The following is a 20,191-nucleotide window of genomic DNA, read 5'->3' as shown; positions in this document are numbered from 1 at the left end:
TAGAGCACATGACGGGTAGGGGCAGTGGGCGAGGAAGAGAGATTCCTAAGTAGACTCTGCCCTGAGCACCAAGGCCAAACTGGGGCTTGATCTTACGACTCTGAGATCATGACCTGAGCCAAAATCAACAGTCTGACACTTCACCAACTGTGCCACCCAGGCACCCCTTAGAGCATCTTTTTAAGCAACTGTGTTTTGGGTCCAATTATCTTGTCAAACTGATTGTTTCCAGCCCAACTCCTACTCCAAGAAGGAAAAGACAAACCTCCACAGTCACCCTATCTTACGGGACATGCGATAAGAAACACCTATAGATGTAGTAATATACTCACTCTCTCCCACAAACCAACACAGCTTTCAGCTTTTTTTTTGTAAAGTTCCTCTAGATCTGCACATTAAATTATAATGCTGTGCACAACAACAAATTACATGGAAAAAAAATACATCCATTAGGAAGACATGATTCTTCAACTGTGTGTTGTTTCTGGGTTGTACACTGAGGGCTTTGTCATGAGAGACCATATCCATCATGCAGGATGTGGCATCTTCTGCCAGGATGAGGAGAAATTATCCTGAATCATAAAGAATAAAAAACCTTCATGGTCCCCCTTAGCCCTTAGTCGTGTCCTGTCAGAAGAAGGTCTGTGAAAGGCACGAGAGTCACTCTGGACCAAGATTGCACATTACCGAGAGAACCCTCCCCCCTTCCTTTCTCAGTTTCCTCTTACAAAGCAATCTGATGGATAGTCCCTACAGTAAAAGGTCTCCAAAAATCCTTATAGCTATTTTTCCCCACATTGTCCTGTATTTCAGTGTTAAGTGACTGAAATGACATCTCTTTGGTTCCCTGCCTTATTCAATATTCTAAACCACTGAATTCTCTCTGAATAGAAGAAAGCCGTCTCGCCACTTTCCCTGTGTCCACCCTCTTCAATTCTCCCCTTTTCCAAGCACAGCATCAAGGGATGTTCAGTCTTCCCCTCCTTTCACACACCAGTCAAAAGCCCCTTCCATGACTGGAGAAAATCTAAATTCCAAGAACTTGGCAGTGCTGGGGCTGTGACTAGGCCAGGCTCATTAGCATTCCAAACAGGGCCTGAAGAACTGCTAAGTAGCAGAATTTTCTTTAAAGGGCTTGGAATTTAAAAACAGGAAAAGAAAGGATGTGATAGGAAATGTTTTATTTTCCCTCATTCAACGTTACATTTCCTTTAATTTATGGATATCTTGATTTACACACATAATTGTGCTGGGTATTTCACCCTTTCAACTTCCCTGAACGCTGGAGTTAGAAGAAACAGTTGGCCAGATGTCTTTTTTAACAATCAATAAACCCTAAATCCTACCTCATCTCCTCTCTCATGCCTCGTTAAAAAAAAAAAGTAATAAAGAAAGTATACCTTAATGACACGCCAAATACCATGGCTGATCTGTTGAATTGTAATCAGATGCTACTTGGAGTGTAGTTTAAAAACCACTGCTTGGTGAAATAAGTCAATCGGAGAAAGACAACTATCATATGATCTCCCTGATATGAGGAAGTGGAGATGCAACGTTGGAGGTTGGGGGATAGGAAAAGAATAAATGAAACAAGATGGGATCGGTAGGGAGACAAACCATAAGAGACTCTTAATCTCACAAAACAAACTGAGGGTTGCTGGGGGGAGTGGGGGAGGGAGAGGGGGGTGGAGTCATGGACATTGGGGAGGGTATGTGCTATGCTGAGCGCTGTGAAGTGTGTAAACCTGGCAATTCACAGACCTGTACCCCTGGGGCTAATAATACATTATATGCTTATAAAAAATTTTTTTTAATTATTAAAAAAAAAACACTACTTGAACCTTTAAAAAAAAAAAAAAAGGCAGAGAGCACCTGGGTGGCTCAGTCATTAAGTGCCTGCCTTCAGCTCAGGTCATGAAGCTGGAGTTCTGGGATGGAGCCACACAGCAGGCTCCCTGCTCAGTGGGGAGTCTGCTTCTCCCCTCTCCCTCTGCTGCTCCCAGTGCTTCTGCTCTCTTGCTTGCACTCTCTCAAACAAATTTAAAAAAAAAAAAACGCTGCCTAAAACAAGATATTTAATCATATATATACATATGTTTTATATATATACAAATAACTTATTTTAGTTATCTATAAATTTATATATATGCATTATATATATGTGCATAACTAAAATAAATTATTTCTATTTTCCAAATATGTTCCTTCATCAATAAAGACAAAATAAAATCAAGAAAATACTGGGTTATGGGGTGCCTGGGTGGCTCAGTGGGTTAAAGCCTCTGCCTTCAACTCAGGTCATGATCTCAGGGTCCTGGGATCGAGCCCCACATCGGGCTCTCTGCTCAGCAGGGAGCCTGCTCCCCCCCCCCACCTCTCTCTGCCTGCCTCTCTGCCTACTTGTGATATCTGTCAAATAAATAAATAAAATCTTTAAAAAAAAAAAAGAAAGAAAATACTGGGTTATGTACTGAACTCAAAATTTTCTTTTTATTTACATCACTGCTATAATAGTGGGAAAACATTTTCTGGGAAACGTTAAATAGGGGAAACATTTTTCTGGCTTTTTAAATTATAACAAATCTGGAAAAAGAAACCGCTGATATTTAAATGTGTCATATGATTCAACTCATGCTAGTGAATAGATTTAAGTGAATTCCTTAGGACTTTATCATTTAAAGAAAATATATATGAATTTTTTGAACATCCAGCATGTACCAGTATAGCTTTCCAAACATTCACACAGGTATAACATCATTTCACACCCCCAAAGAACCACTGAAAAACAGAGGACACATACACTTATACTCCCAATTTAAAGATGGGGACCTGAATTCAGATATTAAATACTCTGTGCAAGTTCTCAGAACCTCTTCAGGGCAGAATAGAATCAAACCTTAGTACTTCAACGGCTCTTTCCAAAATCCACATTGCCTTTAAAAGCACATTATCAAACATCTATTTATTTAATGATTTGATTTCAACCTTGAAATTAAATATGATTTCTAGATAATTATATCATAACTAACCGATTTCTTCAATAGTTCAAAGTAGACCCAAGTTTTAAATATTAAAATAGGAAAAAAAATGAGTTGAAGACATTGACTTTTAAGAGTTAGAAGAATTTACTGTGCCATTTCTGAAAAGGTTACACAAATATCACATTTCAATATTACATATTAATTAGGAATCATAATTCATATCTAGCTCTGGCACAAAATACATTTGTTTTACAAGGGAATTTTTAATTAAAACTATTTTCACAACAAAATTTTCTAATTTTTGAGATCTAAAATAATGATCTTTTATTTCAGAATCTGTATTTTAAATCCTGCTACATCCCAGCCTGCTTTGTATACATCTGCCTCATAATAATTAATCATGTACAATGTATGCACATAAGCTGCCATAATTACTCCACAAAGTGGACAAGCTACCTGTGCCTAAACAAAAGCTATCTACATTAAAAGGAAATACATTCACAATAAAACGTACTGAAAGAAATAGAGATTCTCATGTATATACTTTCATGGATGACATTCATATATCAAAGCATGTTTATTCAGGTGCTTATGAATAATGTGCTTATTTTGAAAAAGTCTGTTTCATAAACTCTCTCTTTTTTTTTACTCCATAGCAACAATATTGGGGTATTATCTAGGTGCAATACATTGCTGCCTTACCTCTGACCCCTCACCATGACCCCCACCCTTAGATTTCCTCAAAGTCCTTTCCTCCAAGAGCTGATGCCCAAAAAAGTATGGACTAGACCAGACTTGAGGCTTTACTACAGCATGTAAAAGTATTCAGATAATTCTCCTCTTCATCAGGAAGTAAACTCCACCTGAAAAGCTAGTATAAAAAGCCCAAAAGTAGTAAGCTGGAGAGAGAACAGTCTTCTACAAGCACAAAAGGTAATTAAAGGTTTCACATTAGAAAACCTGACTGTGAGGACATAGGAGATACAGCTTCCTGGAGGTCACGGGGAAATCCTGTTTGGCTGCGGGGAGCACGTGTTGTCTTTGCCTGTCCATCCAGTTGTCCACTGCCTTTCTCTGGCAACAGAACCCTGACAGAATAATGGAGAAGGGCTCTTCTTCTCCCACTCAGGGCATGACGATGTCATCTCTGGAAGCACTAGCATCTCATTCCTTAGCCACAGTGTTTGGCTGAAAATGGGACCACTATCCCAGTCAAGCAACAGTGGTAACTGCTGTACTTCTGGGGTCCGGGGAAACGAGGCACTCTTTTTAGCTCTGGGGGTAAGAGGATAGGGTACTGTAAGGCAGAAGCCGCTAGCAGCCACGCCGCCACCATAGGCGGAAGCTTGCCTGAGGATGCAACTAACACTCATTAGTTCAAGAATAAAGGGGAACCTGGATAGCTCAGTCCTTGAGCATCTTAGGTCATGATCCCAGGGTCATGGGATCAAGCCCCGCATCGGGCTCCCCGCTCAGGGGGAAGCCTGCTTCTCCCTCTCCCACTCCTCCTGCTTGTGTTCCCTCTCTCTCTGTGTCTCTCTCTGTCAAACAAATAAATAAAATCTTAAAAAAACAAAAGCAAAATAAAAACCAGAATCAATGGATAGAGTTTATAACAATGCTATGCCTACACTCTTCAGTTACTTTGATTACAAAGTTCTCTTTGCTGACCATTGTTCCAGTTGGGTCTTCTGTTTCTTGCACCCTGATTCATGGAGGGTTTTCAGATTCACCAGTTCTGTCATAACAAGGAATGTGACATGTTTGGAGCTCTTATCCCATTACTCCAGTAGGACTAGAAATAGCAAACTGGGATAAACGGCAATGACAGGAATTTATGTGAGCTCAAAGGAAGCATCACAGAGAAACTTTCAAAAAAGAGTTTATGGGGGGGTGTTAAGTGTTTTTCTTTAATGCTTTTATTTACAAGGATTCTTCAACAGTTTGTGTGATATATATACTAAGATTCCAGTTATAGTAAAATCTCCTTTTATGGCATAACTAAAAGAAAGCTAGAGCCTGCCTATTTTTGTTCATTAGCTATATCCAAGAGGCAGGAGTGAGAACACTCTCCATGCCTTTTGGATCCCTATGATTTTGTCTAAAAGTCATTAGTATTCCCAAGATAAGCAACCATGATCACTTGATTGGTCACTATTCAAAATTAAACAAGATTACCCCAGGCTAATTTTTTATTTATAAACTGATTAATTATCCAAATTAGATAAATGTTTTTGCTAATCCCTCTACCAGTCACAGATGTCCCTGGGAATGCTTGGCCAATAGCAAACAAGAGAAGGTACAGTAGCACCAGCTGTCCAGTGGAAAATTGTGCAAAATCTCTATCCTAATGGCTCCAAAGCAAACATTTGTTTTTGTTTCAATAAATAAAACAAAACTCTTTCCTTTGAGCACTATGTTCTACCAGGGGAGAAATGTTAGCAACTAAAATAACAGGTTGTCTTTAAAATGTAACAAGACTTGAAAATTCCAATCCGGGAAGATAGGGTATATATATGCCAAGCAATTCTAAGGTTATTACTAATGTTGATACACTTCAGGTGTTTGCATTACATCAAAAGGATAGCAGGCATCAAACCACTAATAAAAGATAAATATAAGTGCCTGCAACTTGGTAATGTGCATTATCAAAGTGAGGAAGAAAAAAAAGCCAAAACCAAAATAAATAATAGATAAGGCAGTGTGACTTTGAACAGCTTATTAAGCAAATACCAGCTTATACTGGTTTACTGCAAAATTTAATAAACATAATGCAACAGAGCTTTCAACATCAATGCCCTATGAATTCAACCAAGTTTCCAAAAAGAGATTCATGCTGATTTTTTGGATATAATAATAATAACAATAGTAATAACAGTGGTTTCTACCTACTAAATTTAGGTGCCCGGTGCTAAGTGTCTGATGCTTACTAAATGTTTCACAAATGTTAATTGCCATTAATCTCATGGCAATAGTAAAACCTAAGCAATAATCCCACTTTACAGATAAAGAAATTGAGGTTTCAGTATTAAGTAACTTCTTAAGGTCACACCAAGAAGACTGGAGTTGTGATTTGAAACCAGGTTTGTCTAAACCAAACTCAAAACTTCTTGAGTACCTACTACCTGACAGATGCTCTGTGCAACATTAGGAACATAATTGTGAACAAAACAGACGGGCTCTGCCTTTACAGAGTTTAAGTAAAATTAAAACTATAACTGTGACAAATTTTCTGAAGGGGAAAAATATGGTGCTGTAGGAGCACACAAAAAAGGAGCTCACACAGTCTGGGAGATCAGGAAAAGTTCACTGCAGAAGGGTCAGTGAGCTGAAATCTGAATAAGGAATAGGTACAAATTAGGTGAAAGGCAGGGGTTTAAGGGGGGAAACCTGCAAGACAGAGAAGAAAAACATGAAAAGCCCGTGTGGTAAGAGGGAACTCGGAATGTATATGCAATTAAAAAAGATGGGGGGTGAGGGGTGGCATGGGGAGGCATTGTGCCCAAAGCAGAAAGCCAGGGGAAGAAAGCATGGAACAAGATGAGGCTTGTATCTCAGAGCCCAGGAAAGCCTGAAGTTTAATGACCTTTCATCCATACATAAGCAAATGAAAGAGAAACTTCTTTCAAGTCCATGTGTTTCACTTTTAAAATAAAGCCTCAAAAGTCACACTGAATATTTTAATCTATAAAACTTTTCAGATCTAAAGTGAAAACACTACTGTCCCTTCAGTGATTCTAAGACAAGTTACTTTTCATCCCCAGTACAGCACCTTGGTTCAGGCCTCCTTCAGGTAAGACCCTGATTCCGCCCATGCCTACCATTTGCAACCTCATTCTATCCTTTCTCTTTACCACTGTCTGATCCTCCTAGAGCAAAACCTGATCATTTCACTCTTCTGCTTAAAAATCCTCCAATGGCTTCACATTACCTAATGAGGAATATATGATCTGGCCTTTGTCGGCCTATCCAGTTCCATCTTCTGTTAGAATAGAGTCGAGCCAGGATTTGAGGATGTCCAGAGATCAGGTTCATTTATGGATGCTCTATTATCCCCAATATATTGGTCACATCAGCAAGATTCAAGATGACTTCTTACAGCTCATATAACAATTAACTGAAATGGGGGGAAGGGAGGAGAGAAAGGGTAGCAGGCAGCCAAAGCCTCCTTTAAAAACCTGACCTCAAAGTATAGTCTGTGACCACTCTGGCTGCAGGGGAGGCTGGGAAATGTGGTCTTTATTCTGGGCACCCACAAAGTCAAATACTTCTGTTAGTATGGAAGAAAGGAAGAATGAATTTGAGGGAATACTAGCAGTCTATGATACAGAAATTGAAATAAAAATGCACTTTGCTAAATTAAACAGAGCTCAAACTAAATGCTGCAGTTGGCATCAATTCTTTAGAGTTTATCACATTAATTACAATTTCCATTTCAAAAAAAATGTGCGAAATGAATTTTGATCTACTCTTTTGAAAACTGTCATAGTACAACTTTATATACTATTGCCAAAGTAATCACCGCCTCTCAAAACTCCAACATGGGGGCGCCTGGGTGGCTCAGTGGGTTAAGCCTCTGCGTTCGGCTCAAGTAATGATCTTAGGGTCCTGGGATCGACCCTCCCAATGGGTTCTCTGCTCAGCAGGGAGTCTGCTTCCCCCTCTCTTTCTCTCTGCCTGCCTCTCTGCCTACTTGTGATCTCTCTCTCTCTGTGTCAAATAAATAAAATCTTCAAAAAAACCAAAAAACTCCTACATGACAATTTACCTAAACAATTCTTTATCCAGTTTCCTCAATAATGACAGTGTTTTTATACTTGCAATTTGATAATATTTTAAAAGACTTTCTGAAAGATTCTTTAGCAGCTACAACTAGAAATAAGCACTGGGTTTCACCCTCACAGATAACAATGACTTCATTTGTCCTGATCAGGAAAGAGGCTCATTCTTCACATGAGTTGAGAATTGGAACTCAACTATTAAATCATGTCCTGCCAGGTGAATAGGGAAGAAAGGTAAATAAAGGCCCTTTTCTCATTTGTTAGTAATCCTAGAGATGGAAGAGATGGATTAAGTAAATTTTAAGTAAGTTTCATTGACTTTCATTGACAATGAGACTTAATTTGATGTAAATGTCACAATATTCACCATTCCTAGCCACAAGTACCAAGTCTTTAGTACAAGAAAATTCCTTTCTTTACTTTTCCTGCCTATTTTAACAAACCAGGTTTGAAATTACCCTCTTTGAAAATGTGGCTGAAGCCAAAAATCTACTTGAAATGCAAATGTTTAAGTAGTTATGTCCCCGATATCAGCAATGACCTTGAACACTTAAGCCAAACACAAGTAACTAGTCCTTAAATCATTAACTTATTTTGGATCCTAATGTAACTATGTTGGTGATTTGTGTAATATATTTTTTAAGTCACTGTCTTTAATTGGTATGATGTGCTTCCATGGAATTAATTTGGAAATGAAGCAAAACCCTGATAATGTTGTGTATCTTTCATCTCAAAAGTACTTTTTTAAAGATATTAGATTTTAAACACCTATCATGGAAGATCATGGCACATTACAACTAGAGGAAATAGAATGACATTGTTTTACTTTTGAAATTATTTTGTAATTTGTACATATCTATATTTTTCACTTTATTTCTCTGTCCTATATGCAAATATACCTCAATGAAGTTCTTATTTGTACACTGCTACCAGTGAAGATTCCAAGAATAAGAGCAAATAACAACACTGGAGAATTTTATGTTCTTAAAGAGAACGACCAAACATGTGTATTTTGGAATAAACCTGAGGCAAAGCACATTCTAAGAGACTCAGGCAACAGATGGAATATAAATTAATGAAGAACAAAAACACAGCAATTTGTTTTCTTCAACCTATATTTAAATGCTTATCCTTTTCCAGACACTTATTCTTAAATTTCAGAAATAAAAATTACAAGTTGTCATATGCTCTCTTCTATTTTTCTTAAGTGCTATAAATTCCCCCAAATATTCTCTGGTTTCATATTAGCAAATTATTTCCAACTACATTTTTTTGCCAATAGCAGTTAAAATTTTAAAAAGTCTCTCCAGATGTGTTATATACTATCCACAAAGAGAAAGAGCTGATTTAAAGAAAGAAATTGCCTCATCAAATGCTTACAAATTCACCCTTTGTACACATTAAAAACAAAACTGAACTTTCAGAAATATGAACTTTAGTTTAATGTGGCTATAACAGGCAAACCATTAAGTAAGGTTTATACATTACTTTTTCCAGACTGCATGAAAGCACAGAGATATGACCCAAGACATTATTAAACTACCTATTATAGTAAGATTTAATGGGGGTGCCTGGGTGGTGGCTCAGCAGGTTAAGCCTCTGCCTTCGGCTCAGGTCATGATCCCAGAGTTCTGGGATCAAGCCCGGCGTCGGGCTCTCTGCTCAGCAGGGAGCCTGTTTCCCCCTCTCTCTCTGCCTGCCTCTCTGCATACTTGTGATCTCTCTCTCTCTCTGTTAAATAAAGAAATAAAAATCTATAAAAATTTAAAAAAAAAAAAGATTTAATGGCACCATAAAACTAATGACAACTTCCATCTTTTTTGAAAGAATTACCTGTATGGATTCTCAAAACATTTAATAAGTAAGAGCACTTACATTGATTTTTTTTTTCCCCAGAGAAGGACTGATATTAACAGTTACTTAGAGATTTGAGAATACAAATATCCTAATTCAAAAATACTTATGGAGCCAAGCACTTGGCTCAGTGACAAAACAGAAAGATCCCTGCCTTCAAAGAGTTTATAGAGAGATGATAAACAATGGATATTTAAATAGTAAATTATATTGTGTATAATGAGATAGTATGGGGGGGAGGTAAAGCAGGATAAGAATAGGAACTATGGTGAGTGCTGTGAAATGTATAAGCCTGATGATTCACAGACCCATAACCCTGGGGCAAATAATACATTATATGTTAATAAAAAAATTTTTTTAATCTTAAAAAAATTTTTTAATAAAATAAAGAAGAATAGGAAAGGCTGAGGCAAAATATTAAATATGTTATCAATGACCCACAAATTCTATATACTGTTAGGTATATACCTAAAAGAATTAAAAATTATATATCCACACAAAAGCCTATACATGAATATTCATAGCAGCATTTTTCATAATAATTAAAAAGTGGAATCAACCCCAAAGATCCATCAACTGATGGACAGAGAGACCCAATATGCTAAATCCATACAACAGGACACTGTTTGGCAATAAAAAGGAATGGAGGACTGGTGCATGCTGCATGGATGGTTCTTGAAAACATTATGCTTAGTAAATAAGCCCAGACTCAAAAGGACAAATATTATATGGCTCCACTTATGTGGGGCACCTAGAATGGGTAAATTCATAGAGACAGAAAGTAGACTAGGAGTTACAGAGGAGGAGGAGGGGACATGGACAGGGATGGTCTAAAGGGATGATGAAAAAGTTCTGAGAACGGATACAGGCGATGGTTGCACAACACTGTAAAAGTGATTAATGCCACTGAATTTTACACTTAAAATGGTTAAGATGGTAAATTGTGTATTTTCCCACAATTACCATTTTAAAAGGCACTTAGAATACTGATGATGCAATACTGATAGAATAAGCGATGATCTAAACTCCCCCGCTCTTAGCTCGCTGGCTCTCTCCCATACCAGATCGCCCAGAAGCCAGCAGAAACCAAAGGGCCCTGCTCAGTGAGTTCTCTGGTAATCAAACCTGGCATTGTGACTTCCTTCATTCACATAAGTGAATAATCCAAATAGAGCCAAATTCCACCACTCGATATTCTGAAATTTAAGAAGAAAGACGCAGAGTATAGGAATGGTTGGATCCGGGTCATGTGAATGGCAGGACAGAGAGAAAGTTCCGCTACTGAGATTCCCACAGCAGCCCTGGGTTTCTGCCTTTCTTACTGCTCAGTTGTTGAGCTCATCATTCAATTTCTTGGAGTTCCTCCAGTATCCTTATAATTAACATTTCCTTCTTTGCTTAAGCTAGCCAGAGATAGTTTCTCTTCCTTAGAAACAAAAGAACCTTACTTCTAAGATATTATAGACTTTTGATTCTTAGGCCTTATCCATGTAGGAAAATGATATACACGTATCTTTCGCTTTCCAAATCTTTTGGGCTTTTGAAATCAGGTAGTAAGAATTAGGATAGCAAAGGATACTGATTGTTTTCTCTATAATTCCAAGACAATTCAATACAAGACTTGTAAATAATTTGACTAAATGTGTGTTGGAACATCATTTTAGTCTCTGAAATTTTTACATAAAACAGGTTTCTTCCCCACCCACCCACCCCCCATCGGAAAGTAGAACATTCCTATGAAACCTTTAAAAAGCCAAAATGCATAAAGCAAAGAAGCAATTACTATTTCACAAAAGCAAAAATCCTCTTTGGATTTCTTTCAATTACTGAAGGCAGTTGTCAGTGTAGGTCTTTTGTAAAAGTGAAATCGGATAAAGTGAACTTTTGGATAGTAGGAGACGCCTGTAATACACTCTGATTTGCCACTAGAAAAGTCAATCAACAAATTTATGGCCCAGTTTTATTTTTTGGTTTGTGGTGGGTTCTGTTTATTTATGCTCTTATATTTAGCTTTGATGATCCTTGTATAATTTGAAGAATTCTCTTTTCAATAGGAGATAAGATATGGAGAATAGTAGTGTCTACTCTTCGTGATTGTTTTAAAATTAGTCATTACCACAAGGCCTTGGAGAGCTAGATATCTAGGAATTACTTAATTAAAAACTTCAGTTTTCTCTTGGACTCCATTGAGGAATTGTTTTTGGATAACTGTACATAATAAAAGTCCAGCATTTTATAATTTTCATAAGAAAATTTTAGGAGGATAGTTCAATAGTGGCTTAAATACCTTACTAATAGATAGAACCTCAATAACACATTCGAATTCTAAGAATTAAGACATGTATTCAAATTATGCTTAGTGCACTTCATAAGTCTTTCCCTGTGTTCACGAGAATCTATGAAAGGTATTCTACACCAAGTGGGAATGTGTGTGTGTGTGTGTGTGTGTGTGTGTGTGTGTGTGTGTTGAATAGTCACAGGCAGTATGAGGCAAAAACTCAGAGGGTCTGAACCAAATTTAAACTTCTCACATTTGGCATATAAGCATAAAATATGTTTTTAGATCATTTCTTCTATCTTTTCATATCAAAAATATCAAATTGTTTGCTTCCCTTTTTGGAGCTATCAAAATGTACAGTAAAATTTCACCAAGCTGCTTTTTCAATAAAAGAAAAAAGTACCAAGAATATATGTTCAAATCATGGGTATAGATTTGAGACAAATATCCATCCTAATGATCTTTCAAAGTTCAGCTTAAATACCACCTCCTCCTCGAAACCCTCCCCAGGTCATTTAAGCCAGAAGCAATGAATCCTCTTCTGACTTCTTTATGATACTGTTTTTAATCATCTTCATGACATTTGAAAAGAATTGCCTCATGTTGTGGTTATTCAATATCAGCCTTACCTCCATCACTAGTTACTAATGGTAACTGGTAACCACTAGTTACTTCACAAATATTTATTAAGCAGGAATTGTGTGAGGTGCTAAGCATACAAAGACAAAAATGACAGTTCCTTACCTTGTGGCATTTTTAGCACCGAGAGCAAAGAAGGTGTCAATACCTTTACTCCCATAGATCCTAGCCAAGCTCTCAAAGGAAATCTCATACTACAAATTCCCAAAGACAGTTTTAGTTTTTGAGATAATTAAACACTTAAGATCTAGCATCTCTGGGGCATCTGGGTGGCTCAGTCGTTAAGTGTCTGCCTTCAGCTCAGGTCAGGATCCCAGGTCCTGAGATGGAGCCCCGCATCGGGCTCTCTGTTCAGCAGAAAGCCTCCTTCTCCCTCTCCCTCTACCTACTTGTGCTCTCTTAGCTCTCTGTCAAAAAAATAAAATTTCTAAAAAAAAAAAAAAAAAAAAAAAGATCTAGCAAGCATCTCTTCCCGCTGTATCCTGAGCACATAGTCAGGGTTCACTAAATATTTGTTGAATGGATTAATGATTCCATCTGTGGCATGCTCCAGCATAAACCACGTCACAAGGAAAATTACCTGGACTTGATTCATGATGTAAGCACATTTGCAATTTTATGATTAAAGTTTTTTTTTTAATGACCTCATAATTTAATTTATTCTCAACTCTGGGTTGGATTTCTGTGGGTATGTGTTGGTAAAAACTACAAAATAGCTCTTGCTAACCAATTGTTACTTTTTATTTTAAGAAAGCTAATCCATCCATTTCGAAGATACTTAACAAAACATTTCAATCATACATACACAAAAAGAAATCCTTCACAAACTATTGCCTATAGAAGATGACTCAGGATTTAAAAGTATCATAGTGACTACTGAGATTATAAACATGAACAATTCGGCCATGCTAAACTGCATACATCTTACTTCATGCATAAACAGACTTCTAAAATAAAACAAACTATCTAGTTAGTGCATAAGTTAAATCAATCATTAAGAATTGCTCAGCATTACTGGTCAAACATTTTTTCATAATACATTTTCAAAACCAGTAATAACAAGGATAAATGTTGTTTATGATAGACATATGACCATCTATTTCAGCAACACCTACTGAACTAGTTTGTAGTTTCCCTTCACTGACCATAAGGAGGACAAAACTTTATTTATGCTTTATAAGGTAAATACTATTGGGACACCTGAGTGACTCAGTAGGTTAAGCCTCTCCCTTCAGCTCAGATCATGATCCCAGAATCCTGGGATCAAGTCCCACATGGGGCTCCCTGCTCAGCAGGGAGCCTGCTTCTCCCTCGGCCTGCCGCTCCCCCTGCTTGTGGTCCCTCTCTCTTGTTCTCTCTCTCCCATTCTGACAAATAAATAAATAAAATCCTTAATAAAAAAAAAACAAAAAGATAAATACTGTTGACTAACAGTAGTAAGAAACTGAAGACTCTTTAAAAATATCACTTTCAATTTAGCTAACTGTCCTGACTATACCAGTAACAAATGTTTAATTAAAGAAACATATCTAGAATCTGGGAAATACAGGAGATACAAAAATGAAAATGAAAATCACCTATCCATTCACTATGCAGTTCCACCACCGCTAATATGCTGTTCTATATTCTTTCACTATTTTCCATATATATTGTTTTGTATTTTTTAACTGGAATTATGGTTTTCTGAAGGCATATTTTGAAAACTTTCCTATCTAAATCTGCATGGGAGAAGAAAGAGAACCATAAACAAAAAAGGCATCAATACATTTGAAAGGCACAGTTTTATCTACTAAATAAATGAATGAATGAATGGTCATTAAACTTTTACTTCTCATTATAACCTGATGATCTGTTACCAAGATCAGGTGTTCAAAAAAAAAAAAAGAGTAAAATTCATTCTTATTTTATGCTATTAAATTTGTCATAAAAGTCCGTTATTACTTCTTCTTCTAGATTTATATAGGAAGAGACACCCTGTGCCTGGGATTTGAGTTTTAAATTATAAGTCTATCGTATTCTGTCTATATTTGTGAGTTATCTATATTCCATCTGTACAAGAACAGTTCCAAGGGAAAATGTGATTATGAAACGTGCTACCTAAGCAAAAAAAAAAAAAAAAAAAAAAAAGTATCTATTAAACCTAGAATGAGGTCAAGCAGCTGTCTATGAATTCTAGTCAATCAGAAGGAAGCATCAGGGGCATTTAGGAGGGATGGCTGTTTACCTGACTGAGCTTTCTCCATAAGAGAGGGTCTAAAAGCTGCAATGTTATTTATGGAATGACTTCTAAGTTTAAGAAACAGTTGACAATTTAGCTTAAAATAGGCTTTATGTTCACCACTTCAGAAACTGTCTTCGTACTTGAGCAGATTTCAAGTTCCATAACGTGACACTACTAACCCTTAGACTTTCCAAAACAACTGAGTATTCAAGATTATACTGTCTTCTTCCTCCCCAGTGAACATGCATGCAAATATTCAATGGATTTTTAGATATTTTTATCACAATAACATATGCCTTAGCCAAAACAAAGCTAAGTTTATACAGTTAGTTAAAGCAGGAAATACTGGCTGTTAACTTGAAGGGTTCTATTTGGAAGACTACAGATAACCTACAAATTATTCTAAAATAACACTTGACTATAACCATTCCTTGTGTCATCTACTTGACTCTTCACTGATCAGCCAGTCCTAGGAAGGGAAAGATGTTTAAAGCTATAAAAAGAGTAGCACAATTCAATGAGAAAAAGAAGAAAAGACAATAATAAATCAAATCTATAAGTATTTAAATATCAAAAATGTTAAACAGAGTAAAAGATCAGGAAGGCAAATTCAAGGGACTATAATTGGGAACAATAAAAGGTACTCATTTACAGTTTTATTCATCTGAGGAATGAAGCCAGAATTATAAACTGTGTGACACACCACCACCCTACATAATGTCCATCACTGAACATGGAAAGAAGGAACAGAAAAGTTCACTGAATTGGCCAAAATCAAGCAGAAAGTAAGAAATAAGGGACCCAATCTTGTGTCACTCTGGCTAAGAGACGATTATGATACTTTGTGGTCACTGTATCAGTGATGCCACTGATGGCTTTCTGAGACCTTAACTAGTAGGTGTTGATTCTTGGTAGATCCTACAAAGAAACCTCAAACCAAAGGCAGCAATCACTTACACACACACACACACACACACACACACACATACACATATCACACGCGTCATTTGCTAACTTCTCAGTCGTATGGAGGATAGACAATGAAGGAGTTAAACACCTTTTCACTATTCTATCCCACCCATCCTGGAAGTTCTGCTATGCTCATTCCCACTGTATGGTATCTAACCATTTGGTCAAGTGGATGGACCCAGAAATATGAAGTGTCAGATACAGCAATGATCGGGGAAGTAAGTCTCAGGCTAAAGAAAATTTAAAAGGGGAGACGGAACAATTACCACTACATTTGAAATTGTACAGCAGATCCCCAAACTCCCTCCCTTCTTTTTTTATTTTTAAGATTCTATTTATTTATTCAGAGAGAGAGAGAGAGAACACAAGCAGGGGAGCAGCAGGCAGAGGGAGAAGCAGGCTCACCACTGAGCAAGGACTTGATCACAGGACCCTGGGATCATGATCTGAGCCAAAGGCAACGCTTAACCCACTGAGCCACCCAGGCATCCCTACTGCCTCCCTTCTTTTTAAAAAGTAAAAACGACAGGGGCACCTGGGTGGCTCAGTGGGTTAAGCCTCTGCCTTCGGCTCAGGTCATGATCTCAGGGTCCTGGGATTAAGCCCCACATTGGGCTTTCTACTCAGCAGGGAGCCTGCTTCCCCCTCTCTCTCTGCCTGCTTCTCTGCCTACTTGTGATCTCTCTCTCTCTCTCTCTCTCTCTCTCTCTGTCAAATAAATAAATAAATAAATACAACAACCCTGAAACATACCATTAGCAAAAGAGATCATTTAAAATATATGCAGCAGCATCACTCTATAGGATTTAAAGCAATTTTCCTTAAATCAATATAAATGTTTCCTAAATAGATCTTTAGATGAAAAGTTAATTGAGAAAATACATATTAGGCCCCATCTGGCACCTACACAAGCTGGGAGAACAATACTTCAGTCAGCATTAATTTGGGATTCAGAAACATCAAGTAAGTATTGGTTAAAGGATAACTGGAGAAAAAAGAGGAAATGCAAATCTTTGCAACTGGGGCATTCTAATTTCTCACAGACTGAAAAATCAAACTTAGAAGCTGGGTCACAGAGCCTAAGAAAATCCTCCCACATTTCCAGTAGGAAGTACCTCTACGAGGAACCTGCTAAACTCTCACGGAGTGAAACTGATTTTTTTCTTTTTTTTTTGAGCAGAAAAACTCATTACCTTATTGCAAAACTTCCCCAAAGCTAAATTATAACAATGCATATCCTCCAAAACTCCCTCACACACTAAATGTTAAAAGCAAATGTTCATTTGCAAACAAGTATCTTTACCAAGAATTACCTTGAAATGCTGTGTAAACTAAGTTCTCATTAACTACTCCCTTAGGCTGAATTTTAAAAAACCATCATGCTATCCGAAGTATCAAATAGATGGAAAGCTAAAACAAAAATCAGAAACTCTAAGATGAGTTTCTAGCTCCACAAGTTAGAGAAAAAGAATATCCAATCAAAGCACCAAGCTTCACCAAGGGCAGGACGGGTAAAGAACCTTCCTTACCTCAGAACCGAGCGGCATAGAGGTCTTGTCCTATTAACATTAAGGAGACTCAGTTTGTTAACCCGAAAATAATACTACACACATTCTAAGGAAACCCAACTTTCAAAACACCAGCAAGAAATATTGAATACAAATAAATACTTTTAGAAACATATGCTACATTAAAGGTAGGAGCTTACTTTTCTCAAGGCTTAAAGATTATGATGTGTAACCAAAGAAACCACACTTTGCTGGGAATCTGGAGACAGAGTTACAGTTCCAGCTTGAGGCATGAATGTCCCCCATTTCTTAGGCAAGTCACTTCATTTCTCATCCCCTCAGTTCTTTGATCTCTAAAAGGAGCAAGAGAGACTCCAAAACTGCAGAGTTGTGGCTTCCTGATTTTTCACCTCTAGCCCCATGTGGGTCTAGGTACACAAACACATCCCTTTGATGAACAAGACACTACAAAAACATGGCCCTTTATTTACCCAGGCTTTATACTCGATTCCTAGTCCTTTTCATTATTTTGTCCACAAGGGTAACTATTGCCCACAGTCACCAAGGTAGTGATGATTAGAAGAGCAAACACATAAGTGTTTACTAGGTGCCGGGAACTGGGCTAGGCACTTTGCATATAATAACTCCCTTCTTCTTCAACACAGTCCTATGAGACAGAAGCCAATAGTATTCCCATTTTTAGACAGGAGGAACCTGAGATACAGAGCAATTCTGTAATTTGCCCAGGGTCATAAGATTCGCAGGTGGATTTGCCAGGATTTGACCCTAAACATTTTGGCCCTGGAGCATTTCCTGCTTAACTCCCACCCAGAGAGTCTATGGTTGGAAAAGGTGAAGTGCAACGGAGTTCATCTGCAAAATGTTGGGGGCACCAAAACTGACCTCACGCTGTGAACTGTGTCAGGAACAAACGGTAGCTCGTGATTTACAAACCCAACACGGGCAGTTGCCGCTGATACATTTTTCTTTCACACTGCAGTTTCACAATTAACACTGACCTTAAAGGCATTAAATTATTCTTCCCTCCTTTCTCTCTCCTCTTAGGGGAGATACACAATTAACACACGCTGTACTAAGTTAGGTGACTTCCTCGTGTAGGCACCACTCCGTTATAATATGGCTCGCAGTCACGGTCCAAGGACACTGCATGTTCAGTCAAGTGCCCTAAAACCTACCAGCAGACAACAGTGACCAGCCAGGAGTGGAAACACCAGTTCCGCAGCCTGAAATCTTGTAGACGGGGCAGTCTGAAGTACTGAGGCCATAAGGTAACCCAAAAAAATGCGGGCGCATCGAAATACACTGCCTTGTGTATTTGTGTATTTCTTGTGTAAACTGCTAACTTGTATCCACAATCAGGACAGAGAGAAAAATGCTAGTAATCAAGGAAGTCCTATTCAACCAACTAGCACATGGTATGTTTATATACATATCTCCCCCACTCATAAATCAACTCGAATCTCAAGAGCCGTACACTTGGCCGAGTTCCAGGCGAGGTTCAGGATTTCAGTGAGGCAAGACCCGGGAAGGAGAAAAGCACGTCTGAGTTCTAGAACCCAAGAGGCCCTCAGAGATCCCTGGGGGTCACGGCGCTGCGCTCGCCCCTCCGCTACCCCTGAGGCGGGGGGCAAGTCCCCGATGCGCAAAGTCGAGAGGAAATTATTTCAGAAGCGACGGGACGGTGAGCAACCAACCCCCGCAGGGGCAAAGCCACACCGGCTCACGACCACATCGTTGGGGTTTCACGTCCGAGGCCACAGACGTTTACCCACGGCTCTTACAAACCCGGCCCCGAGAGACAGGGGCTTGAGAGTGGGGAGCTAGCAAACCGGGGGAGAGGTGCAGTTTTGCTTTACCTTTAAGGGAAAACAAACATTTTAACGAAAACAACCCATGGAGAAGCTAGTGAAGACTTCTCCGCAGGGCCTGTCTCCGGGCTTTTGAATCACTTCCTCCTTTTCTGATGAGTCTCTGAGCTTGAGATTACGAAGTTGCTGAGAAAGTGTTGCCGCTCGGGGCAGCTTCCTGCGAGCGAGCCGAGCGCCCCGCGCTGTCCGCGGGCGCAGACACAGCCGCGCGGCCCGGGCACCCCCGGGCGGGAAGCTGGGGGACGCGGCGGCGCGAGCAGGGGCGGGGACGATTCAGCAGACGGAGCGCGGGCGCTGCCCAGCCCTCGCCCCCCGGCTTACCCCAGGGTGCTGATGAAGCCGTTGACCGAGCCCTCCGCGTACAGGGACACGATGTCCCCTATGTAGAGGAAGCTGGACATTTTATCAGACATGCTGCTTCATGCTCCAAAGTAGACGTCCCTCCTCTTCCCTGCGCCCTCGCCGCCCTCTCTGGGGAGCCGCCGCGGCGGGGGCGGCACGGAGCGCACGGCTGCAGCGCCGACAGCGGCGGCGAAGGGCACGGCCTGAGTGACCGAGTGTCGTGGCTCCGCCGGGCCCCCGCGCCGGGGGAGCGGACCAGGAGCGCAGCGGCTGCCGCGGACACCCCGCGACGTGCGCAGCCCCGGCGCCGCGAGAGCTGCAGCCGCCGCTTCCCCGGCAGGTTTCCTGTTCCTTTCAGAAGTTTTCTCTCCAACACCTTTGCTCCTCCTCCCGCCTCCTCCGCTCCCCACTCCGTGTCCCCTCCCCGCTCTGCGCCCCACCGCGGCCGTTCCCGCCGCCCGGCCTGTGCTGGTGGTTGCAGAGCCCTTCGGTCCCCTCGGGGGAATTTTTGGACCAGGTGGCGATGCCCATTGGGCTGAGGGGAGGAGAGGAATTGGGGGAGAGGGGGTGGGAGGCCAATCAGCTAGCGGCGGCCGGGGGAGGAGCTGGACCCGGGCGGGGCGACTGTGCCTAGGCCGGGCCACCCGGGAAGCCTCGCGCTGTGGTGTACCGCGGGCGCTGGAGGGGCAGCGGGGACCCCGAGCCGGGGAGAGGGCGCGTGATAGCCGC

The 20,191-nt window shown here is 39.8% G+C and overlaps 1 protein-coding gene across 1 annotated transcript in view; it reads right to left on the bottom strand.

Annotated features, from left to right (window-relative positions):
* ITPR2 (inositol 1,4,5-trisphosphate receptor type 2) overlaps positions 1 to 19,990 on the bottom strand; it is a 485,801-nt gene extending 465,811 nt beyond the window's left edge. Inside the window, exon 1 of the mRNA XM_080811707.1 lies at positions 19,442 to 19,990. Within this exon, the coding sequence (XP_080667833.1) occupies positions 19,442 to 19,533 (92 nt within the window). The 5' untranslated portion in view covers positions 19,534 to 19,990. The remainder of the gene's footprint in view (positions 1 to 19,441) is intronic.
* Positions 19,991 to 20,191: the final 201 nt, after the last annotated feature.

Source organism: Martes martes, assembly GCF_963455335.1.
Source record: "Martes martes genome assembly, chromosome: 8".
Taxonomy (NCBI): domain Eukaryota; kingdom Metazoa; phylum Chordata; class Mammalia; order Carnivora; family Mustelidae; genus Martes; species Martes martes.
Note: the sequence above shows the minus strand (reverse complement) of the source record. Positions and strands in the feature narration are given on the sequence as shown.